Genomic DNA, 25,884 nt, shown 5'->3' with positions numbered 1-25,884 from the left:
TTATGCCGGTGGGAGAACTTTCTCCTGCTGGCATAGAGTAACTACATGGGAGACCTTACAGCAGCACAGCTGCAGGGGGAACAGCTGTACTGCTGTAAGGTCTGTAGTGTAGACATAACCTTAGATTAGGTGAGGATGCCTGAGAAGGGAGAATAGGAGCCAGTGTAGGGGAAGGTGAAGAAAAGAAAATGGAGGTTGCAGGAATGGGAAGTACAAATTAGATGTGGAGTTGGGTGGAGCAACTTTGACTGGCTGAGCAAGGAGACTGAAACTAGGATGAGAAGCCTGGGGAGTGCTGACTAGGAATGAGTAGGCAAGGAAGATGGGACTGGATCAATAAGCCAGGGATGGGGAAGAGACAGGACTGAGACAGAATGGAGTGGACATGGCAGAAGGGGTTAAACTTGGATGGAACAGACAGAAAGATCTGTGTCCATAGATAGAACTCCCCTCCACAGCCTGGCATGGAACACAAGATTACCATGTTTCACCATTCCTCTGTGAAACCCACTAGCAACACGTGTGTCTCATCCCTCTCTGGTCCAAATAGAGGATCACAATCCATTACTCCTAGAAGTTATTCCATTAGCTCAAATGGCAGAGGTTTATGTGGTGGATTTAAAGGTTGCAAACCAGATCGTGACCCACGTGAGTGTCAATATGATTCCACATGCTAGAATTGGTTTCTTCAGTTTGTGTAATTTCCTAGGTTCTTTTAAAAAAAACAACTATACAAAAATAACATTAAGGCTCCCAAGTCAATAGCCTACTTCACTACACTACCCTGAGTAATCCCCAGAGAAAGTTCATCTTGCGCACGGAATGAGTCAGAAATCCTGCCAAAATATAATGTGATAACGTAATTATAGAATGTATCATAATGCACATACATGGGAGGGAGGAGAGAATAAGATTGTACATGTTGGTTGAATTCTAACATTTCTTAACTTTTGAGTGCTTGACTTTGCAAACTAAATGTTCTTTTAACATAATTGTTTAGTGTAATTTATTATATATTTTTATACAGCACCTAGCATAGTGGAGTCTAATCTGGTTGAGACTTTTAGGGGCCTACTGAACAACAACCTGCCCCCACACACACACCCATCCCCCGCCTCCCAACACCACATTCAGGATGACCAGCCTAAATTAATTCATTAGTTGCAACACCCATGAAATATGTGTTAATCACAAACCCATGGCACTAAAACCTTTATGCCATGCCATTTCTCTGTAAATGGAAGGGGATTAAGGAAAAGCAGAGAAGGCACTCTTATTCCAGCATAAGCATATCCACCCTTGCAGTTAGTTGTCTGATTGATTTTCAAGTGTAGACAAGCGCTTGGTTCAAATAGTTTGAATGAAGGTGGTAATTAGCCCTCCATTGGGTATATCTGTGCAGATCCCACAGTCTGGATTATGGTGGGGCATGAATTGCGTGCTGCAGGGTAACTGCCCCATATAGATCCTCTGAACACAAACTAAAAGCTACCTAGTTCACATTAACATCACCCTGTTTCAAACAGGAATACACTAACCTGAACTAGGTACCTTTTAGTTCACACCTGCAGGGTCTACATGGGGCAGTTACAGCACAGCATGCTAGTGCATGCTGCAGTTTACATCCCTCTAGTCCAAACTGTGCAGCCATGTAGAGAAGCCTACAGCCAGTTGTGTATTTCAGCCAATAAACTCAAGGCCTGGTTCCCAGAGAGCACCCCTGCCTCAAGAATTCAGAGATTGGGGGGATTAACACAGAGATCCAATTCTTCTGCTGCTTGCCACAGCTCCCTGAGAAATAAATTTACCATACAAGGCTAGCAAGAGAGCATTTCTTCTGAAGTGAACTAGGCTCCTATGCAAAAAACAAATAGAAACAAAACAACATTGCTGCCTGGTGATTCTGACTTAATAGTATTACATTCATAGGGGATTAAAGAAGAACTACAGTCTCCTTCTCCAATCATACACCATGTCTGGAACCACAGATTCACAAATCCAGAGTAGGACTACTACTGCAACAATATAATTTAATTAACTCCTGTTACTAGACCTCTCTAAACCTATTCTAAGCTGGCTGGTGGACTACCCTGTACTTGGTCAGTTCTGCTTTGCAATGAAAGAAGGAAATAGCAAAGGGTCAGGGAGCAAAGTCATTATAAATGCTGGGCTGCCAAAAATCAGTGACTACAAGATGTTGACCTGCCTGACACCACCTGACTAGAAAGGTCTGTAAGACCATTTCTGAAGCCTCATTTAGTCTGCCTGTTTTCCCACTCTCTCAGTATTTTTTATCTAAGTTATCTATTGCCCATGCATTTTCACTACAGGCTTTACTATAATACAAATAAACAACAACACTGAAATACAAGTAAAATGAAATATCAAATCAATAAAAATAAAAGCGATGGATGAGTATTCATACTGAAAACCAAATCAAGTGAGTTTAGACCCTTGTGCCTCTGCCCCAGTTACTTTTCTGATTCTTACCTCAACAACTGAAAGCATCATTGATACTAACTTTCCTGCCAAGACCGATGTTAGGCAAGTAGACTGCAGTTTTATTGATGGGTTGATGAGAGATGAAGTGAGCTATCAAAGAGTGCATGGAAAATCTGTGACAGAACTGAAAGTTGAACCCAGATCACCTGAGACTCCATCTAGTGTCCTAATCACAAGATCATCCCCCATTACCTTGCTTCAGTGAAAAGTTTCTGTCTTCATTTGCTCAATTTAAGCAACATGCTCTGGTCCTGTTTATTCTTGGAACAAGCACATGCACTATTTTGACTTCACTGGTAGGGGTCTGCAGACATCCTACAGCTGGAGCCAACCTGAAAGATTTTGTTGTCCATGGATAGTATTTGCATCCATCTTTGGTTCTTATTTTGCCTAGCCATCTCAACTGGTATCTTGGAAGAAGACTCATGCAGATTACAGAGTCTACAAAGGAGCTTATTAGTTAATGGGTCTGGCTGTGAACAGTGTTCATGTTGTCCACGCCCCAGGATATGGATGATCACAAGCATGACCCAGACTGACTTCCCAAAGTGGGTCACTCTAGTAATCATCCAGCATTGGCAGCAAGAAATACAAGTACAAATATAAGGAGTGTATAGGGAAATTACAAGCCTCAGGTTGGACTACAGTATTTTGTTAGTCATATTGGTACAACTTTTTTTCCATCTGTATGTGCCTTGTATAACTCTAGCATCCAGTGGCAGATTTAACACATGCACAGTGTGTGCTCCCCAAGGATAAAGCAGGCACGCTTTTTGGATCACAAGAAGTTAGCTCCCTATAATTGTCTATCCCAAGCACAAGGTTCTTTTAACAAACTTTCAAGTGCAATCACTTCACACAAGTATTAAGAATACAATCTTATCCTCACACACAGAGAAAAATTGGGCCAAGACCCAAAATATTTACAAGTATTAAGCAACCCTCATCCTAAATGTATCACATGTGTTTAGTGGTTAAAGCACTTGAATAGGACTCAGAATACCTGGGTTTTAGGTCCCTCTTCTGACACACTTCATGTGAACTTGGGCAAATACTCCATTACTGCCTTTAGGACCTTTGACTATACAGCAGGGAATCAGAGAAGTACATGTAGCAGGAAGGGGCAGGGAGTGCCCTCCCTTTTTCCCTATCTACTTCAGGTCTCCATGTAGCCATTGGCTGGGCAAGGGGGGAATATGGCCAGCTGATTGGCTGCCAAGTGCTCCCACCTCTTTGCTATTTTAAGCTAGCCCAGACTTTTCAAAAGCCTCCTTCTCTCTGATTAACTGCCCAGCCCTCCCTCCCATTAATTGTAGATTAGCTCTGTGCTGCTTATGATGCTGTCAGTCTGACTGATCATCATTTTTCAGGGATCTTGGGCCAAGTGGCATATGGGCAAGTGGGTTTTTTCACCTTCCTCACAGTCTGCTGGAGGCATAGTTGGGTTGGAAACTATAGGATTTAAGGTTCATATAATGCTGTTAACTAAGGTTACTGACTTGCCACAACCTACAGCTAGTGTCCAATGTGGGTAAAGACTAAAGGAGCCAGTTCCCAAACGAGGATTTCATAGTTGGACCTTGCCCTCAGTGGGGAGAGGAGCCTGAAGTCTTTGCTAACTGAGGTTCCCCTCAACTCTGCCCAGCCTCTAGGCCTCTGCCATGCCACCCTTCTTATGCATAGGGATGGCTAGAGGTTTCACAACAGGACCTGAGACCGTGGGATAGACCAGGGATAGATCCCAAGTCATTGTTTGGTTTGTAATCTGCACGGGAACCAATTAAATGCTTGATATGTGAAAGCAGGGGGAAAGTGGTAGCATAGTGCCCCACCCAATGTATAATTCATAAAGTTGTGGCCTGACATTTAAACCCATCCCATGTGCCTCTCATTCATTCACCAGCTTTTCCTGATCAATCACTTTATTGCTCTGTATCTCGGCTCCCTGTCTGGACACCTGGGACAATATTTACTCTCTTTCAGCTTTTACCCTTGTAATCTTGTCCATTTAGATTGTAGTTTCTTGAGATTGGGGACTTTCTTGTACCTATACACAGAGCCTAGCCAATTGGGATCCTGACACTGGTTGCAGCCTATAGGCAGTACTGGAATACAAGCACTTTGAAACATCCTCGAAACTCAACACACTTGGATTATTTCAGGCCTTGGGAGTGAGTATGTTCCAAAGCAGAAGGGATATTGCCCTGCCAGCAACTATAATCTGAATCAAGCAAAGGGACTCCAGGTAAACAGCCCACTGATTGCAATCTGACACCAATATTTCTGGAGTTGCCAGTTGAAGGTCCATAGCTACAGCCTCCTTGTTATGGATGAGGTATATTGTACAATCCCCAAAATGACAGCACTTTGAGTAGTGAATGAATTTTCAAGTCAATCTGTTTCTGAGTGCAATTAAGAATGAGTCCTTAGAGAAACCGAGCACTCTACATCTGACTTTTTTTTTGTCCCAAATGATTTTCACTCAAGTGTTGTCTATCTAAGAAACTAGCAGCGAATTGAATCTTGAGTATATGCAATGCAATGGGTAGCTTTTGGGAAATACATTTTTAGGCTTAGGAGACTGAAGACTATGATTCTCCTTCAGAGCCACTGATGAAGAATTGCTCCCTTTCAAAATGGCCAGAATTTCCTACTGTCCTAGATAGACCTGAAGCCACAGTTTGTCCTTAGCAAAGATGGCCACTGCCTCCATTTACTAGCTCATCACAATTCTTCTTTGTATCTCCTTACAACATAGCCCCTTCCCATCTTCCTCAGTGACAACTCTGTTCCACTAAGGTTTGGAACAATGATCAGATTTGCTAAGTCTGCATCGCGGCTTCAGCCTCAACAAGAAAATAACACTAGCACTGACTGTGACCACATTTCCTTTTTTTCCCTAGTTACAGTCGTTAATAGTTTCCTTTCCAACTTCTCTTCCTTTACAAGTGTAACCCTTCTGTCCCTCTGAGTTGGCAGCAATAAGGACCGGGTTCAGTATCCAGGGGTTCCGTTTCAGTAACACAATGCATAACCGGCTCGAGCCCCCACCCAGTGACCTGGGACACTCACATACCACACCCCCCGGGCGCCTCTAGGAGGCAATACTTCCCCTCTCGCAAGCACGGAGTCTGAGTGTAGCAAAATCTTTTTAATAAAGGAAGGAATCAATGCGGCATCCCATTGGAGAAACACCACAAACAGGGTTATAACACAAACCATAAACAAAAAACCCACCTCCAAGTACGTTTGGCACTGTCCCTTTTCCCCTTAGGGTTTTAAGTCCAATCACCCCAAAGTCCAACAACCCAAAAGTCTCTGGTCAGTGCCACCCCAGAGTTCGAGAGTTTATCTGTAGAGGTCCCTCCCCCCAGCCTGGGTAGAAAGGGGCACCTTACGTGGTCCGGGGCCAACTGCCCTGCCTCTCCGTGGGTTCTGCTTCTGCCTTCTCCACGAACCGCTCCGCTTTACCACCTGCTCCACTCTGCTCCTCCAGCCGTCCTCAGAAACTGCTCCGCTCCAGCAACTGCTCTGCTCCATGAGCTGCTCTGCAAACTGCTCGGCTCCACTCGCTCTGTGGGCCGCTCCACCCGTCCCACAGCTACTCCGCTCTGCCAGCCGCTCTGCTGCCACCAGCTGTCCCGTGATCCGCTCCAGCCGTCCCCACTCCACCAGCTGCTCTGTTCCACAGTATAACTTCAGGCTCCCGCACTAGTTAGCACAGTACTCAGTGCTCTCAGCTCAGTTATTTCAGCTCTTTAGTGATTTCAACACTTAGTGATCTCAGCTCTTAGTAGGGGAGCCCCAGTGCTAGTGCACCATTAGCCCAAAGTGAATTCAGCTCAGTAACCTGTATTTAAATTCTTGATGAAATAAAAAAAATCAACTCTGACATTCCACAGTGGAGAGAGGAGGGGGTGCAACTGGTGCTTCTGGCTCCACAAGGAGACTGCACCACCAGGCACAGATACCTGTCCCCAGCCTTTCTCCATTCACTGGGTTTTGGAACCCATGTCCCTTGTCTAGCAAGTACCACCCAACTGAGGGTGAGTCATTTGTCACCAAGCAGTCCCACAGCTCAGCAGTCTGGGATAGGGTAGGCGTGCCTATGCAAATACCTCTCTGAAATTCTTTCCACCAGATGTCAGCGTAGAGCTTATCCTGACTCTGCTTACACAAGCACAATTTTCCACAATATTCCCCTTTGAAATTGTATTTTTTCTTCCCATCAGCCCAAAGACAATGTTCTCCCCCTTATTACTCCTGGGTGCAGGAGAGCAACATCAGCAGTTTTACAGTCGAAGGACTAAACTATTCGCTACCGCTAATCACCTGTCCCGCTGACACAACTCAGATATAGCTGAACGCAAACTTCAAACTCGGGGTCCCATCCTCATGTTTTACTCATGTGAACAGTCCCATTGAAGTCAAAGTATTTCTTCTTGTGAGTAAGACCTTGCAGGCTTAGGCCATGCCCATGTTAATAGGCCCTCATGAGTAGCACAAGCTTTGCTCAGATAGAAAAGAAATGCTTTAACCTAAGGTGCGAAGACTTGAGAATGTGGAACTTGGCATGGGCAGCAGAAAATTCTGTGACACTATCAGCTGCACAGTATAAGATGGATGCTGTGTACATAGATGTCTGGTTAGTTACCTGCACATTTACCTTGCTGCAGGAATTGATTTGGCTGATGAAGCAGGAGACTGTAGACTCAAGAGGTTTAACAACTTTGGGGCAAGGGATATGGAGATTTAAGTGCAGGAAGTTGCTTTTCTCCAGACTAAGAAATAAATAACCACCTTCGTAGTTCTAAAAGCCCATTCATTCCAGAGAGGTGAACATACAAGTCCCAGCTTGCATTGATGACTCTTGTTATATGCAACCTATTGATAATACAGCATGATAGCCATTCCCAACCCATCTGTGTTCCTCTGAAGTTATAAGGGCTCACATTGGACTACAGTATCAGCTTCAGGTCATTTTTTAGATTTAAAGGGGCAGAACCAAGTTAAGCAGTCATGGCCCTGCTACGATGAATGAGCAAACTGTCTGATGGAACTGGAGAGACTGGAAGGAAGCCACCCAACTGTCACTTAAAACAGGTACCTTAATGTTGGAAGGAAGATACACTAGCCTCTTTCTAGCAGAGAACAAATTAGTTAAGGGGAAATGGGGGGTTATTTGGAAAGGAATTTGGAAAAGAGTTATTTGGAAAGAGGGTGCGTGGAAGTCATTACAGGACTTGTGGCTGGAAGGAAGAAGTACCTGTTGCAAGGACTTTAAAGAGAGTCAAGTGGCTTCATTTTCCCCTCAAACAAGGTATTCTGATCAGCACCCAAATGCCAGGCACTTGACTAAACCCAAATCTCATCTTTGAAACTTTGAATTCCAACTATAACTAAATGCAAATTGGAATACAATGGATCAATACTGTATTCAACATAAAGAACAATTAAGCATCGCACAGTTAACTTGCAGACATTCATGAAACTGTAGTGACTTCTGCTTTAAACCATGGGTCAACCCAATGTAACTCAAAAGCAGCAGGTTTAATACAAACAAGAGGAAATACTTTTCACAAAATGCACAAGTCACCTGTGGAACACATTGCCATGGGATGTTGTAATGGCCAAAAGTATAACTGCAGTCAAAAAAGAACTGGATAAGTAGATGGAGGATAGATTCATCAATGGCTATTAACCAAAATAGTCAGGGACTCAATCTCATGCTCAGGTTGACCCCAAACTTCTGACTACCAGAAGCTGGGAGTGGAAGACGGGGTGGATCATTCCACATTTGTCCTGTTGAGCACACTTGCCCTGAAGCTCTGGTATAGGATAATGTCAAAGTCAGGATACTAGGCATGATAGCCCATGGTTTGACCTGGGGTGGCAACTCATATATTCTTACATAAACTTGTTCTTTAACCCAGTCACTTGCACTAAAATACACGCAATAATACTGTATTTGTGCTATTAGTGGTTGTCTGCTGTCAGCTTGGTTTAATAATACTTAATGGTTCTATAATAACCTGACCAGACTGACCCTTCTCCGCCTTACCTACAAACCGCTATGATTAATGACAAGCCCTATTGACCATTTGTGGTAGCATCCTTATTACAGGCCCCCTAAAGTTTTCATCAGTTTAATTTAGTGTGGATATCCTTCTCTTAGGGCAGAATTCTTCATTTTCATAACCTTAATTTTTCACTTCTTTGCCAGTAACTCTCAGATCTGTCTCTCTGATGGAAAGCCAACATATTTCAAGTCAAGTAAAGGTAACTCTAATAATTGCCTATGGGACATATAAAGCCTGAGTGAGTCTTAAGTTTTCTTCATTTAAAATCTAGTAAAAAATGAGCTGCAGATGCTTAAGACTGGATCCCATTATCAGCCTTACTCCAGGACAGTTTTCAGTTCATTTTGAGACATTTTAACAATTGAAACCAGAGCAAAAATCATTTCTTTGTGGGTTTGCATTCCCAGCTGATTTGAGTGTAGCATGTTATTAGGCAGAGTGTGCAAAGGACTTTGTGTTATCATTCGAAAGATTTTAGTTTGCCAGGTCTGCAATCAGTAGATTCTAAGAAACCCAGCCACACTTTTAGTTTTCTCTAGGAAAGACTCCAGTAATGCTCATCTGTTCACATAACATATAAAAGATGATCAGTAATCTTTGTTAGTATATTGCAAATTTGGCTGCTAAGGTGCTTTGACGTGAAAAGTAGTGCATGTCATATCGTACCAATTTCTACATCCTTACACCCACTGCAAGTAAAAAATTGATTCCAAGATTATGGTGCTGATGTGTAAAACCTTCATAGACAGGGCTTTGATTATATCTTCAAGTGAATATCCATGTACATCCTGCCTAGATTAAGAGTGCTCTGGCAAGTCTCCCTTTCTTAGTCTTGGTATCCATGGACACAGAATGTTTGGCAGGGCTGGCTCCAGGCACCAGCGGAGGAAGCATGTGCCTGGGTGGCACTTCAGGTGGCAAAAATGGTAGAGCCAGCCCTGATGTTTGAGGCTACATTTTTTTTCTTTATGATCCATGAGTTTGAAATAAGTTTCCTTGTTTTGTTTGTGCATTAAAGTACTAGCCTTAGTTTTTCCTTTCTGTAAAATGCTGGCATTTCTCTAACATCCTCCATTCATTGTATTACTTTTATTAGATAGTTTATCATTCTGGAAACTCTGGGCCAAATTCTTCAGTGGTGTATGCAGTCACGACTTCTCCTGATGTCACGAGAGCGCTATCCACTTACACCATAAATGATTGGCCCTGACTACATAAGAGGCACATCCCATACAGTTACAGCAGAGAAAAAAACATGACAGACAAGCAACACCTGGTGAGACGAAACTCACTCTTACTTTCAAACTGAACACAACAAACATGGATAATTAAAAGGTTAGGCAATTAGATCAGATTACAGTAAATGAAGTATACTCCCTGCTGCCCTCCTCACCTTCTTCCAAATATGGATCTTAATTGTTATGAAATGTGTTTACACCAGCGTAAACATAATAGCATCTGCATTGACCGATATAAAATTGGAATCAAGAGAGAGCAAGTTGGTCTTGTACTTAAATTTTCTATTTTAAATTTCTCAATTGCAATGTAATTGGACCTACTGGATATTAACTCATTTCCCTTTTCTATCAAGTGCACTAAATGAGAAAGGAAGAGTCTTTCCTGTCATACAGGCTTTTATACTCAAATTTACTTCAAGGCATAGGTCATCCTTCATCATAGCTTGGATTGCTTCTAATAATGCTGCAAGCATTTTACAACAAGACAGCAAAAATCTTGATTATTAGCAATTCAGATTTTAATCTGCAAGGCAAAACCAGAAAAACATCCTTTAAAGAGATAATTGCTATAGAAAAATAAGCAAACAACTAGCCTTTCATTTTCACAATGCAAAAACGGCTGTTGGTTAGAAGTGAATTGTTGCACTGGGGCAGGTTTCAAAGCTCATTTCTTTCCAATGCTGTACTTAAAGTGATTTATTTCATCCACGGGAATGAACCTTTCTTCCCCCACGTGAAAAGCGGGATTCACATGAGGAATTAATATTTCAAAAACTGAAAAAAACAGCAATGAACTGAGAGAAGGCTTTTTCTATCAGAGATGGTTTCCTAAATCCACCATCTTGGCTTTTATAAATTATTTTGTCTGTCAAAATGCATTACACAAACCTAGAGCTATTTAAAAGCTGGAAATTAATAATAGCTGACACTTCTTTTTGGACTTCTCATGCAGTGTGTACTGCACCTTTTGTTTTTTAAGCAGGCTTTGATGTGTTTTCTTTTGAGACATGTACATAGAGGTGCAGTATTAACTTCCCTCTGCTTGTTTGTGGCAAAGAGAGAAGCTAGAGTTACCACCACCACCTTCCTTGTGGGTTGTAGTCAACAAGATGGAGGCTCTGACAGCTTTAGATCTAAATTTTCTAATCTGACCAGGAATACCTCCATTTTTGGGGTGCTTAGCTTGACCCCACCTTAAAAGGGAACCTGATTTTCAGAGGGCAAGTGCTTAGTACTTAGTAAAAATCTGATGTCTTTAAGGTTACTCCAGGCTGGGCACTCAAAGGTAGTTTCATTTGAAAATGCAGGCCCTTGATTGCTGCTGATCCTTAGTAGCCACATCAGTAAAGGCAGCTTAACAGAAGCACTGCTGCAGCATATCCCAGTCACCATGAACACAACTTTTTCTCAAGGATTATTTGTACTTTTGGGGCTGGGATGGCCCCTTACACCTGTGACCTGAGATGCCTAGGGCAGCCCACACTGAAAATGCCAAGGTCAGGCCAGGCTACGGTGACCAGATATCCCAATTTTATAGGGACAGTACTAATTTTTGGGTGTTTTTCATATATAGTTTCCTATTACCCTCCCCCCCCACCCCATCCCGATTTTTCACACTTGCTGTCTGGTCAACATAGGCAAGGCTGCAAAAAGGAGAGAAGATGATCCCAAACCTGGTGGTTAACACTATACTTAGATTCACCAGCAGGGGTGAAAATGGAGATGATACAGCTGCCTTTTTATATCCCTTGTCACGTGGCTTGTACATCCTTTGTCCCAAACACAAGCTTACAGCACATGGGTATGGAAAACTGCTTGGAGTCCCTTGTCCACAGGCATGTCCCTAGGTGTCCTGCTGACTCAGAGGCATAGCCCCGGGCTTCTCTCAATGGGTTCATTGTACCGCTGATTGCCCTTGATAGGCCATCAAGCAGGCTAGATAGTGCCGATGTCAGTCTGTCTAGGAGCATCACCAAGGCCTGGTCTACACTATGCGTTTAAACCGATTTTAGTAGCGTTAAACCGATTTAACCCTGCACCCGTCCACACAACGAGGCCCTATATATCGATATAAAGGACTCTTTAAACCGGTTTCTGTATTCCTCCCCAAAGACAGGAGTAGCGCTGAAATTGATATTGCCATGTCGGATTAGGGTTAGTGTGGCAGCAAATCGACTGTATTGGCCTCCGGGAAGTATCCCACAGTGCCTCACTGTGACCGCTCTAGAAAGCAATCTGAACTCGGATGCACTGGCCAGGTAGACAGGAAAAGCCCCGTGAACTTTTGAATTTCATTTCCTGTTTGGCCAGCATGGAGAGCTCACCAGCACAGGTGACCACACAGAGCTCATCAGCACAGGTAACAATGCAGTCTCCTGAGAATCAAAAAAGAGCTCCAGCATGAACCACACAGGAGGTACTGGATCTGATCGCTATATGGGGAGAGGATTCCGTGCTAACAGAACTCTGTTCCAAAAGACGAAATGAAAAAACGTTTGAAAAAATTTCCAAGGCCATAATGGAGAAAGGCCACACCAGGGACTCAGCGCAGTACTGTGTGAAAGTTAAGGAGCTCAGACAAGCCTACCAGAAAACTAAAGAAGCAAACAGAAGGTCCGGGTCAGGGCCGAAAACATGCCGCTTCTACGCTGAGCTGCATGAAATTCTAGGGGGGTCCACCACCAGTTCCCCACCCTTGTCTGTGGATTCCGAGGTGGGGATGGTAATCTCAGCCCTGGCTGAGGATTCTGCGGATGGGGAAGATGAGGAGAAGGAAGAGGAGGATGAGCTTGCAGAAAGCACACAGCACTCCCTTCTCCCCAACAGTCAGGAACTTTTTCTCACCCAGACGGAAATACCCTCCCAGCCCTCCCAAGCCACTAGCCCAGACAATGAAGCCATGGAAGCGACCTTTGGTGAGTGTACCTTTGTAAATATAAAACATGATTTAAAAGCAAGCTTTTTTTAATGATTAATTTGCCCTGAGGACTTGGGATGCATTCGTGGCCAGTACAGTTATTGGAAAAGTCCGTTAACATGGCTGGGGATGGAGTGGAAATCCTCCAGGGACATCTCCATGAAGGTCTCCTGGAGGTACTCCAAAAGCCTTTGCAGAAGGTTTCTGGGCAGGGCAGCCTTATTCCATCCTCCATGGTAGGACACTTGACCACGCCATGCATGTAGCAAGTAATCTGGTATCATTGCATGACAAAGCCTAGCTGCGTATGGTCCCAGTGATTGCTGGCATTCAAGCAACATCCGTTCTTTATCTCGCAGTGTTATCCTCAGGAGAGTGATATCATTCATGGTAACCTGGCTGAAATTCAGGAATTTAATTAAGGGGACAGAGATGGCCACTCCTACTGGGCTGTTTTCCTGTTGCTTAAAAGAAATCCTTCCTTGCAGGTAGCCAAGCAGGGGGAGGAGAGTGGGGGGAATGGCGCTGAGCTTTTTCACGTTTGGCTAGCAGGGATCTTCCCTGCTACCAGCCAAGCGGTGGGGGGGGAGGGGAGTGTTTAGCAGTGATCTTCCATGATACCTGCCACGCGGTGTGGGGAGGGGTAAAGCGATCATCCCAGAGAATTGGATGGGGGGGTGGTTTCTGCTGCTTCATGTTAACAGGAAAAAAGCAGCACTGAACAGGATTTGCTTGGTATTTGGGAAAGAAGAGCACTATGTATATGAAGGATGCAGAATCTGAAAGACAATGGCTTACCATGGACGCATGCAAGCTGAATTCTGCTGCCTGAACCTGCGTCTGTGAGATCTCTAACACCAGAGCTGCAGGCACTCAATATTAAGATGCAAAATGCGACCTTGTAGTGGAATCACATGTGCTATGTAAGGTGAATAGTGTTTTTCACCGTGAAAGAGTATAAGCATTGTTCTGTAAAATGTATCTTTTTAAATACTTCTCTCCCTTTTTTTCCCTCCCTCATGCAGCTGCAAATTTTTCAAGCCTCGTTACTCCATCCCGAAGGCTATCTCAGATAAGGCGGGGGAAAAAAAAGACGCGAGATGAAATGTTCTCGGAAATCACGGAAGTGACCCGCAATGAAAGAGCTTATCTGAATGAGTGGAAGGACGTGGTATCAAATTACAGGAAAGATGCCAGTGAATGTGAGGACAGGAGAGACTAATGTGAGGACAGGAGGGAAGCTCGAGATGACAGGTGGCGGCAGGAAGATCAGAGGTGTAGGCAGGAAGATCAGCAGTGGCAGGATGCTACACTGGGGCTGCTGCATGATCAAATTGACATCCTCCAACGTCTGGTGGAGATTCAGAAACAGCAGCAAGGTCACAGAGTGCTGCCACAGCTCCTGTGTAACCACCCTCACTCCTCACCATGTTCCATATCTTCCTCACCCAGACGTGTAAGAACGCGTGGGGGAAGGCTTCGTGCACCCGCCCACTCCACCTCCGTGGACAGCCCAACCAAAAGGCTGTCATTACTTTGAAATTTTTTTAGTGGCCTTTTCCTTTCCTTCTATCCTCCTCTCAAACCAGACCCGGGCTACCTTGTCAGTTCTCTCCCTCTTTTTATAATTAATTAATAAAGAATACATGATTTTTAAACGATAGTGACTTATTTCCTTAAGAAAGCTGTAATCGAAGGGAGAGGGTGGGTTGCTTATAGGGAATGAGTCAACCGGGGTGGGGGGTCATCAAAGGGAAACAAACACGGCAGTCACACCGTACCCTAGCCCGTGATGAAACTTATTTTCAAAGCTTCTCTGATGCGCACCGCTTCCTGGTGTGCTCTTCTAATCGCCCTGGTGTCTGGCTGCGTGTAATCAGCGGCCAGGTGATTTGCCTCAGCCTCCCAGCCCACCATAAAGGTCTCCCACTTACTCTCACACAGATTGTGAAGCAAACAGCAAGCAGCAATAACAATGAGGACATTGGTTTGGCTGAGGTCTGAGCGAGTGAGTAATGTGCACCAGCGCGCCTTTAAACGGCCAAATGCACATTCTATCACCATTCTGCACTTGCTCAGCCTATAGTTGAGTAACTCTTGACTACTGTCCAGGCAGCCTGTGTATGGCTTCATGAGCCATGGCATCAAGGGGTAGGCTGGGTCCCCCAGGATAACTACAGGTATTTCAACATCCCCAACTGTTATTTTCTGGTCTGGGAAGTAATTCCCTTGCTGCAGCCGTTTAAACAGAGTAGTGTTCCTGAAGGCGCGAGCGTCATGAACCTTTCCCAGCCATCCCACATGGATGTTGGTGAAACTTCCCTTGTGATCCACCAGTGCTTGCAGCACCATTGAGAAGTACTCCTTGCAGTTTACATACTGGGTGCCCTGGTGCTCCAGTGCCAAGATAGGGATATGGGTTCCATCTATCGCCCCACCACAGTTAGGGAATCCCATTGCAGCAAAGCAATCCACTATGACCTGCACGTTTCCCAGAGTCACAACCTTTCGTAGCAGCGGCTTAATGATTGCTTTGGCTACTTGCATCACAGCAGCCCCCATAGTAAATTTGCCCACTCCAAATTGATTCCCGACTGACCGGTAGCTGTCTGGTGTTGCAAGCTTCCAGAGGGCTATTGCCACTTGCTTCTCAACTGTGAGGGCTGCTCTCATCTTGGTATTCTGGCTTTTTAGGGCAGGGGAAAGCGAGTCACAAAGTTCCATGAAAGTGCCCTTAGCATGCGAAAGTTTTGCAGCCACTGGGAATCGTCCCAAACCTGCAAAACTCTGCCGTCCCACCAGTCTGTGCTTGTTTCCCGGGCCCAAAATCGGCGTTCAATGGCTAGAACCTGCCCCATTACCAGCAGGATCTCCAAAGCGCAGGGGCCTGCGGTTTGAGAGAATTCTGTGTCTATGTCCTCATCACTCTCATCGCCGTGCTGCCGTAGCCGCCTCCTCCTCGCCTGGCTTTGCAGGTCTTGGTTCAGCATAGACTGCATGAGAATGCACAAGGTGTTTACAATGTCCACGATTGCAGTCTTGATCTGAGCAGGGTCCATGCTTGCCGTGCTATGGCGTTTGCACAGTTCACCCAGGAAAAAAGGTGCAAAATGGTTGTCTGCTGCTTTCACGGAGGGAGGGGTGAGGCTGTACCCAGAACCACCTGAGACAATGTTTTTTGCCCCATCAGGCACTGGGATCTCAACCCAGAATTCCAAGGGGTAGGGGAGACTGCGGGAACTATGAGATAGCTACGGGACAGCTACCCACAGTGCAACGCTCCGGAAATCGACACTAGCCTCGGTACATGGACACACACCGCCGAATTAATGTGCTTAGTGTGGCCACGTGCACTCAACTTTATACAATCTGTTTTACAAAACTGGTTTATGTAAAATCGGAATAATCCCGTAGTGTAGACGTACCCCCAGAAACATAGCACAGGTTTGAGATACAAATATACTACACATATTTATAACTCATGAAACAAAGATGATACAAAAATATGAACAAAATTATCATATTTAGGAAATCCTAACTTTCCCACTGATACTGTACATGACTTATTTTGTAAGATTCATTGCAACTTTGTAATATTGGTATCAATAATATTATAAATGGGCAGCCTTATTCCAGAGAGCATCACAACATGTTTATCCCAACACAACAGAAGTTGTGGTAGCTTTGGGCTTTGGTCCCCTCCCCCTTGATCCTCTAATAATTATAATTATTTCTTATTTGTATTACCAAAGCACCTAAGAAACCTAGTCATGACCAGGACTCACTGTGCTAGCTGAAGTACAAACACAGAACACAGTAATCTACTCTGACACAGCAAGATTGCCTCTGGTCCATTTTTTAGCATTTTCTTGTACCACTTACTTATGTAATTCCTCATGGTTCTCCCCATCCCCAAACATTTCTTGTTTGTGGCCATAACAGTTTCAAAGAATTGTTATTTACTCCAATGGTAAATTAGTCACAACCTTATGCAGTTCTCACAGCTAAACAGGTGGAAAGCTTTAATGATTCTCAAGTGCCTAGCATAGCACTGAAATATGATTCTTAGCCCAGATTCCATCCATTGCAATGGGAGATTCCAAATCAGCTAACTGGGACAGAGACTCATGTGTATTTACTAAATTTCTATATACCAGGAAAGCAGCATAGGCATTTTTAAATAAAAATGCAACTCACCTGGGTTTCAGATTTCATGGCAATTCTAATCTCAGGCTGGGTGTAGTGACAGGTTCATGGAGCTTCACAGACCTTTAAAATGATGCACTCCAGTTTATAGATTTGCAGCAAAAAAAATCAGTTTTGGAGGTGTCGCTCAAAACTCAGAATCTGGCAGCTTTCCTTTTGCTTTGAAGCTCTGGGTTTGTGCAAACTCATATGGTACAAAACAAGCAAAACCCTCGTACAACACTCCTGCAAAATCAAGCCTGATGATTTCTGTATAGCCATCCTACTCAGATGCGTGGCCTCTACCTGCCCCACCTTCTACTTCCGTCTGAAAGGGCCTCCAAGAATTCTACAAAGACCTGAAGGAACGGCTAACAAGTTCTGCTCAACTCCTCCTTATTCCCCCAACTATTAATTTTAAGTAACATATTTCAAACATTTGCCACTCTCACTTTTTGTCTATAATGGGACAGCTACTTAACATATCAATCAGACACCCATCCGCGCATTGTTTTAAGTCAGGCTGGTCTATTGCATCTTTTCACGCTTCAGTTTAAAAAACAAAACAAAACATTGTTGCCACTTACAGAAGTCATGTTTTTAAAGAATCTGATTAACATTTTACCTTCCTTGCTCATCGTTAATCATGAACAGTTACGTAGGTCACTAGGGGTGTGTGTGTGTGTGTGTGTGTGTGTGTGTGTGTGTGTGTGTGTGTGTGTGTGTGTGTGTGTGTGTGTGTGTGTGTGTGTGAGAGAGAGAGAGAGAGAGAGAGAGAGAGAGAGAGACTGTGTGTAAAGAAAAGTAAATAGTAGGGAGAGACGTCTGTATTTCGGTTTCTTCCAACTAGTCTCAGAAGCTCTTTGGTGGCTTTAAAAAGTTACATCAGGACTTAATAGTTATGGCTTTCAATTTCTTTGTTCTTTCTGGAGTGTAGCAGTTTCAGAGCTAAGTTTAAAAAATGGATGGTACATTCCCTTTTCTAAATTAAATTGTCTATGTGGAGCCATTTACTAATGAAACTTATGCATGCCACAACCACATCAGGCTTCTATAATGTTATCCAAGTCCCAGCTGCTTAGGGACTTAAGAGAGAGCACCACCTGCCAGACTTAAAAGTCTATTCCACAGCATCTGTTGAAACAGGAGGTCAACTTGAGGATAGCCATAAGAGGCAGAAAAAGATAGGGCTCCAGTAAGAACACACAATCTGTAGTAATCCTCCTTTATGAAGCATTCAAATCCATTAAGGAGCAGAACCCCCTGAAGCACTGCACATCCAAGACATTGCACTATTCAGTGCCTTCTAAAATAACTCTACCTACCTACAGCCAAAAGGTAATTCAGAAAGTAAATCTGAATTCACTCTGAGAGAGAGGTAACAATATGGCAGATGAGCCTATCCAAGGCATTTCAACAGCTGCCTCATTCATTGCAAATGACCATTTAATGTTATGCTTGACAGGCCACACCAGCTTTGCTCAATTGTCTTGTAAACTTAGCAGCTAAGACACAAAACTCTACCTGACCATTCTTTAAATAGATCATTGAAAGAAAAGAGTTTTTTGGTTTAAAAAAGTGACTCATACCAGGCATATGGGCAGTAGAATTATTTACGGATACGTGGGCTTGTGACACTATACCTCGTATTTGACATAGCGATATTATTATAATATGATTATGACATAATTGTGATCCATTTGGTACAAGATGAGTCATGTAAGGTGTCATTGGAAAAGTTATGATTTGTTGAATAGGATTATCCTATTTCTGTGCATGTATCATTTTTGTATCTGCAGTTATGAATGTTGACTAGATATCTGTATTTCAATTGTGCTCACTCTGGAAGACACCCACAGCTAGCCTTTCAGGTAGAACTATGAAGAAGCCAGACAGTGCTAATGGATCATCAACAAAGACAATAGGCAATAGGAAGAGTTTAGCCTTCCTGTAACATTTCAGATGGCCTGTAAATAATGGTGGCTATGACTCAGCTAGGGCATGTGACCAGACCACACAATACTGGACTCCATTTTGGGTACCTATATTTTACAACAAACTGGGTGGGCACTGAGTTTGGAAAGAATGGTTCCAGCTATAGGTTAAAGCTATATAAGGTGGAGTGTGACATCATTTAGTGGCCTGACTCCCCACACAAGGACATTCCTAGAAAAACCTGAGGGACAAAGTCTGAACTAGGGAGTGTTGGTCCCAAGCTAAAAGGATTTATAGCCTGTATATGGAAACCTGGTGGAATAATTGTATCATCAGCCAGGGTGAGAGATTGCTAATTCATATCTAATCTTTCTAGTATTTTAGTCTTAATATGCATTTATGTTTTTTACTAGGTAATCTGCTTTGATCTGTTTGCTATCACTTAAAATCTATCTTTTGTGGTTAATAAACTTGGTTTTTGCTTTATCTAAAGGAGTGTGCCTTTGAGTGAAGTGTCTGGGGGAAAAAATCTCAGCTTGGTTAACACAAGCTTGTTGCATATTCCTCTTCACATTGAGGGAGGTGTAAACTATTTATGAGTTTACATTGTACAGGTCCCTGTATAATTTTGGGTTTATACACTAGTGGGGAGTGCATGCCTGGGGAGCAGGGAAATTGGCTGGTATCTGCTGTTTGTGCTCAGGTAGCTCAGTTTGTGTGAGTGCTGCCACCTGTTGTCATGTTGGGTGATAGACCCTGGTAAGGCTGGTTGTAAATCTCCAGCAGAGCAGGGTCAGCCCACTGTGTGCCTTGGAGGGGTACAGTGGTTCCCATGGCTCCCAGACTTCACCCCTCACGGGGCTCAATGAGACGAAAGCTCTGACTAGGTTTTGCCAAATTAGCTAAAAAAAGCAGATTTGGCTCACCCAAATTTTGCAAATTTGTGTTGATTCTCGTGTATTATTTTGGTCAAAAAAGGAAAATAAATTCAAAAGTGTTAAAATGGTTCATTTCAACATTATCTTAATGAAACATTTCAATTTTTTAGGTCTAGATTCATAAGGGAACATAGGCGCCATTCACAATTCCACTGGAGGAGGAGAAGCCAGTGGCAGTGCTGAAACCTTCCTGCCTTATACCCAATAGCCTTGTGGTTAAGGCATTCACCTGGGATATAGCAGACTTTGGTTCAAATACTCATTCTGGACCAGAGATCTGAACCCAGATGCTAGGGAGTGCCCTCACCACCAAATTATGGACTATTTTGAGAAATGGCCCATGCCCAAATCCAAACTTCCAGTTGGAGACAGACAAGAAATAGCATTCACTGAGGGGGCCACAGCACAGGGAAATAAACATTCTGTTTTTTATTTATTATGATTTCTGGCTCACATCTTGTGAAGAGTGTGCAGGAGAACATGGATAAGGTGGTGGCTTATTAGTACAAGAAATTGTACGGTAGAAGGGAAGACAGGGAAAAGATGATGAATGGAGCCTGAGGACTGACTGATAGATGGAACAGCTGAGGGATATCTCATCACATCTCCTTTTGTGTAACTTAATGCACAAACTTTGTGATTTCCCATTCACAGTTCTCTGTGACAAACTTCATCCCTTGCCAAAATACCTTTGGGCTGTTAGTCAGTCAAATAGTTGCCCTTTGTATGACAGTTAAGGCTTCAATATGTGAATGTATTGCTCTCTGTCTGACATCTAGCCCCATTACTGTTCCAAGAGATTTCCCTGTTCCACAGTATATTATTCAGAGATTTTTCATGGCATTGTTCCATGGATGATATTTGTAAGAACAAACCATTTCTTTCTCTTGTCAGCTTATGGTGTGTTTCATCTCCCATTACCTCAGAAAGTGACAGCTTGATTATAATGTAATTACCTTTTTTAGTGAACTCAGTGCATAATTTTATTTCCAGATGGGTTTATGCTGCTTCTATTTAAACTCATTATGAATAAGAGGACAGCACTGGAAAAATACAATGTTCACAATTTTCTTTAAAAGGTGATCATTACACGGGGGCTACAGTAAGTGAAGTGTGTCCACTATTACATTGTTGAAAAGATCAGTTTCTTAAACCTGAAAGTGTAGATGTGTTTCCATAAAAATCTCCTTTAGGACATTTATATGGAAATTGCAAAATAAGTGTTTCATTTTCATTGCTTGGCGATTGTAAAAGCTAACACACTGAACAGCTTCAGTGTGCAAAGAGAAAGTAACAGCAGAGAAGGGACCAGAGTGAGGAAGTGCATTGCTCAAAGCAGGGATAGTGCCAGCTCACGATCAGTAAAATTTAAATGTGTTTTTACTCAGAGGAAAAAACCCCAAACAGCTCGTTTGCAAGTAAAATGGTATTTGTTGATGGTAAGAACTGCATGCTGATACATTTTGCCAATGCATGTGACAAGAAAATGCATGTAAATCGATGGAACTCTGCAGCATGAAGTGTGGTTCTTCTCTGAAAAACCAACTCACTGAAGTGGCATCCTGGGGTTCTCTGGTTATTTCATCCCAGCAACTTCCAAATCAAATACACTCAATTCATAAGTAAGTGAATGACTGACTGCTACAAAATCAAAATGGAATCTTACAGCCCAGGGGTGTTTTCTTGCTCATCAACAGCCTGATAGATTCTACACTTGGTACTTGCATCACTTATAGGATTATTAACTAATGAGCCAGAAAATAATCTGGCTCATAGACTCAGACTCTAGGACTGGAAGGGACCTCGAGAGGTCATGGAGTCCAGTCCCCTGCCCTCATGGCAGGACCAAATACTGTCTAGACCATCCCTAATAGATATTTATCTAACCTACTCTTAAATATCTCCAGAGATGGAGATTCCACAACTTCCCTAGGCAATCTATTCCAGTGTTTAACTACCCTGACAGTTAGGAACTTTTTCCTAATGTCCAACCTAAATCTCCCTTGCTGCAGTTTAAGCCCATTGCTTCTTGTTCTATCATTGGAGGCTAAGGTGAACAAGTTTTCTCCCTCCTCCTGATGACACCCTTTTAGATACCTGAAAACTGCTATCATGTCCCCTCTCAGTCTTCTCTTTTCCAAACTAAACAAACCCAATTCCTTCAGCCTTCCTTCATAGGTCATGTTCTCAAGACCTTTAATCATTCTTGTTGCTCTTCTCTGGACCCTCTCCAGTTTCTCCACATCTTTCTTGAAATGCGGTGCCCAGAACTGGACACAATACTCCAGTTGAGGCCTAACCAGCGCAGAGTAAAGCGGAAGAATGACTTCTCGTGTCTTCTTTACAACACACCTGTTAATGCATCCCAGAATCACGTTTGCTTTTTTTGCAACAGTATCACACTGTTGACTCATATTAAGCTTGTGGTCTACTATGACCCCTAGATCTCTTTCTGCCATACTCCTTCCTAGACAGTCTCCTCCCATTCTGTATGTGTGAAACTGATTGTTCCTTCCTAAGTGGAGCACTTTGCATTTATCTTTATTGAACTTCATCCTGTTTACCTCAGACCATTTCTCCAGTTTGTCCAGATCATTTTGAATTTTGACCCTGTCCTCCAAAGCAGTTGCAATCCCTCCCAGTTTGGTATCGTCCGCAAACTTAATAAGCATACTTTCTATGCCAACATCTAAATCGTTGATGAAGATCCTGAACAGAGCCGGTCCCAAAACAGACCCCTGCGGAACCCCACTTGTTATACCTTTCCAGCAGGATTGGGAGCCATTAATAACTACTCTCTGAGTATGGTTATCCAGCCAGTTATGCACCCACCTTATAGTAGCCCCATCTAAATTGTACTTTCCTAGTTTATCTATAAGAATATCATGCGAGACCGTATCAAATGCCTTACTAAAGTCTAGGTATATCACATCCACCGCTTCTCCCTTATCCACAAGGCTCGTTATTCTATCAAAGAATGTTATCAGATTAGTTTGACACGATTTGTTCTTTACAAATCCATGCTGGCTATTCCCTATCACCTTACCAACTTCCAAGTGTTTGCAGATGATTTCTTTAATAACCTGCTCCATTATCTTTCCTGGCACAGAAGTTAAACTAACTGGTCTGTAGTTTCCTGGGTTGTTTTTATTTCCCTTTTTATAGATGGGCACTATATTTGCCCCCTTCCAGTCTTCTGGAATCTCCCCCGTCTCCCATGATTTCCCAAAGATAATAGCTAGAGGCTCAGATACCTCCTCTATTAACTCCTTGAGTATTCTAGGATGCATTTCATCAGGCCCTGGTGACTTGCAGGCAGCTAACTTTTCTAAGTGATTTTTTACTTGCTCTTTTATTTTATCTTCTAAACCTACCCTCTTCCCTTAAGCATTCACTATACTAGACATTCCTTCGGACTTCTCAGTGAAGACCGAAACAAAGAAGTCATTAAGCATCTCTGCCATTTCCAAGTCTCCCGTTACTGTTTCCCCCTCCTCACTGAGCAGTGGGTCTACCCTGTCCTTGGTCTTCCTCTTGTTTCTAATGTATTGATAAAAAGTCTTGTTTCTCTTTATTCCCATAGCTAGTTTGAGCTCATTTTGTGCCTTTGCCTTTCTAATCTTGCCTCTGCATTCCTGTGTTATTTGCCTATATTCGTCCTTTGTGATCTGACCTAGTTTCCATTTTTTATATGACGCCTTTTTATTTTGTAGGTCACGCAAGATCTTGTGGTTAAGCCAAGGTAGTCTTTTGCCACATTTTCTATCCTTCCTAACCATCGGAATAGCTTGCTTTTGGCCCCTTAATAGCGTCCCTTTGAAAAACTGCCAACTCTCCTCAGCTGTTTTTCCCCTCAGTCTTGATTCCCATGGGACCTTACCTATCAGCTCTCTGAGCTTACCAAAATCTGCCTTCCTGAAATCCATTGTCTCTATTTTGCTGTACTCCCTTCTACCCTTCCTTAGAATTGCAAACTCTATGATTTCATGATCACTTTCACCCAAGCTTCCTTCTACTTTCAAATTCTCAACGAGTTCCTCCCTATTTGTTAAAATCAAGTCTAGAACAGCTTCCCCCCTAGTAGCTTTATCAACTTTCTGAAATAAAAAGTTGTCTGCAATGCAGTCCAGGAACTTATTGGTTAGTCTGTGCCCCGCGGTGTTATTTTCCCAACATATATCTGGATAGTTGAAGTCCCCCATCACCACCGAATCTTGGGCTTTGGATGATTTTGTTAGTTGTTTGAAAAAAGCCTCATCCACCTCTTCCACCTGATTAGGTGGCCTGTAGTAGACTCCCAGCACGACATCACCCGTGTTTTTTACCCCTTTTAGCCTAACCCAGAGACTCTCAACACTTCCATCTCCTATGTCCATCTCCACCTCAGTCCAAGTGTGTACATTTTTAATATATAAGGCAACACCTCCTCCCTTTTTCCCCTGTCTATCCTTCCTGAGCAAACTATACCCATCCACACCCACATTCCAGTCGTGTGTATTATCCCACCAAGTTTCAGTAATGCCAGCAATGTCATAGTTGTAGTTATTTATTAGCACTTCTAGTTCTTCCTGCTTATTACTCATACTTCTTGCATTTGTATATAGGCATCTAAGATACTGGTTTGATCTTGCCTCCCAGCTTTGCCCTGACCCTCCTTTCTCTCTGCCATTATAGCCCGTGCTCCCTCCTGTTTCCATCTCCCAGGTCTTGTTCCCCACTTACCTGTGGGGTTTGCTCACCTGTCCCCGTCGAACCTAGTTTAAAGCCCTCCTTACTAGGTTAGCCAGTCTGTGCGCAAATAAGGCCTTTCCCCTTCTTGAAAGGTGAACGCCATCTGTGCCTAGCAGTCCTTCCTCGAATAGCATCCAGTGGTCGAGGAAACCAAAGCCCTCCTGGCGACACCATCTTCGCAGCCAGGCATTCACCTCCACGATGCATCTGTCTCTGCCTGGGCCCCTACCTTCAACAGGAAGAATCGAAGAGAATACCACCTGCGCTCCAAACTCCTTAACCCATACTCCCAGAGCCCTGTAGTCACTCTTGATCTGCTCAGTGTCACACCTCACAGTATCATTTGTGCCCACATGGATGAGTAGCATGGGGTAGTAGTCAGAAGGCCGGATAATCCTCGACAATGCCTCTGTACATCTCGGATACAGGCCCCTGGCAGGCAGCATACCTCCCAGGATGAACGGTCAGGGCGACAGATGGGTGTGTCCGTCCCCCTCAGCAGAGAGTCTCCAACCACCACTACCCTACGTTTCTTATTATCAGTGGTGGCAGCAGACCTCCCAGCCTTAGGGGTACGAGGCTTCCCCTCCTTAACTGTTGGGGGTGATTCCTTCTCTCCTGTATCAAGAAGAGCATAACGGTTATCTATTATCACAGCAGGAGGGTTTGCAGCAGGGGTGGAGCACTGCCTGCTGCCAGAAGTAACCAGCTGCCAGTGTGCACCCTGAGCCATCTCCTCCTCCACTGGTATGTCAGTAGTCCTGTGAACTGGGACAGCTACGTCAGCTGTCTCCACATGGATACTGTCCAGGAATTGCTCATGGATATGGATGTTCCTCAGCCTAGCCACCTCCTCCTGTAGCTCTCCCACCTGCTGCCTGAGAGATTCCACCAGTAGGCACCTTTCACATTGGATGCCACCCCCAGCCTGGATATCAGTAAGTGGAAATTACAAGTTACAGTCTTTGCAAGCCCACACCAGAATCTGGGTAAAAGCATCCATGCTTTCGTGCTCTGTCTGGCTACAGGCGCAGGTGGAGGAGACAGAAGCAGTGCTGCCACAGGTGTTGCGGGGCCTCCTCACCATCATAAGCCTCCCTCTGTCAAACTCTCTCAAATTCCCGTCTGCAGCTCCCTGTCCGCTCTGCTCTGCTTTAAACAGAAAGGTTTTGGATGTGGCTTGGTTTAATAGGTTCAGGGGACCAATGGGTCACAGTTGAGACCGACAAGGGACCCCCACTCCCTTCCTGCTCCCCTCCAAATTCCCTTGCGAAACTCCCTGTTAGCAGCTCCTGGTCGCTTGTGCGCAGCTTTATGAAGCCTTGGCCTGAGTGAATGCCCCGCCCACTGGATAAGGC

General features: G+C 43.8%; 1 protein-coding gene across 1 annotated transcript in view; it reads right to left on the bottom strand.

The window, feature by feature from the left end:
* Positions 1-24,301, bottom strand: part of LOC127054453 (uncharacterized) — a 191,591-nt gene extending 167,290 nt beyond the window's left edge. The window contains exon 1 of the mRNA XM_050960658.1: positions 23,676-24,301. Coding sequence (XP_050816615.1) covers positions 23,676-24,171 — 496 coding nt within the window. The 5' untranslated portion in view covers positions 24,172-24,301. The remainder of the gene's footprint in view (positions 1-23,675) is intronic.
* Positions 24,302-25,884: the final 1,583 nt, after the last annotated feature.

Source organism: Gopherus flavomarginatus, chromosome 1 (genome assembly GCF_025201925.1).
Source record: "Gopherus flavomarginatus isolate rGopFla2 chromosome 1, rGopFla2.mat.asm, whole genome shotgun sequence".
Lineage (NCBI taxonomy): Eukaryota > Metazoa > Chordata > Testudines > Testudinidae > Gopherus > Gopherus flavomarginatus.
This window is presented reverse-complemented; position numbering and strand designations above follow the sequence as displayed.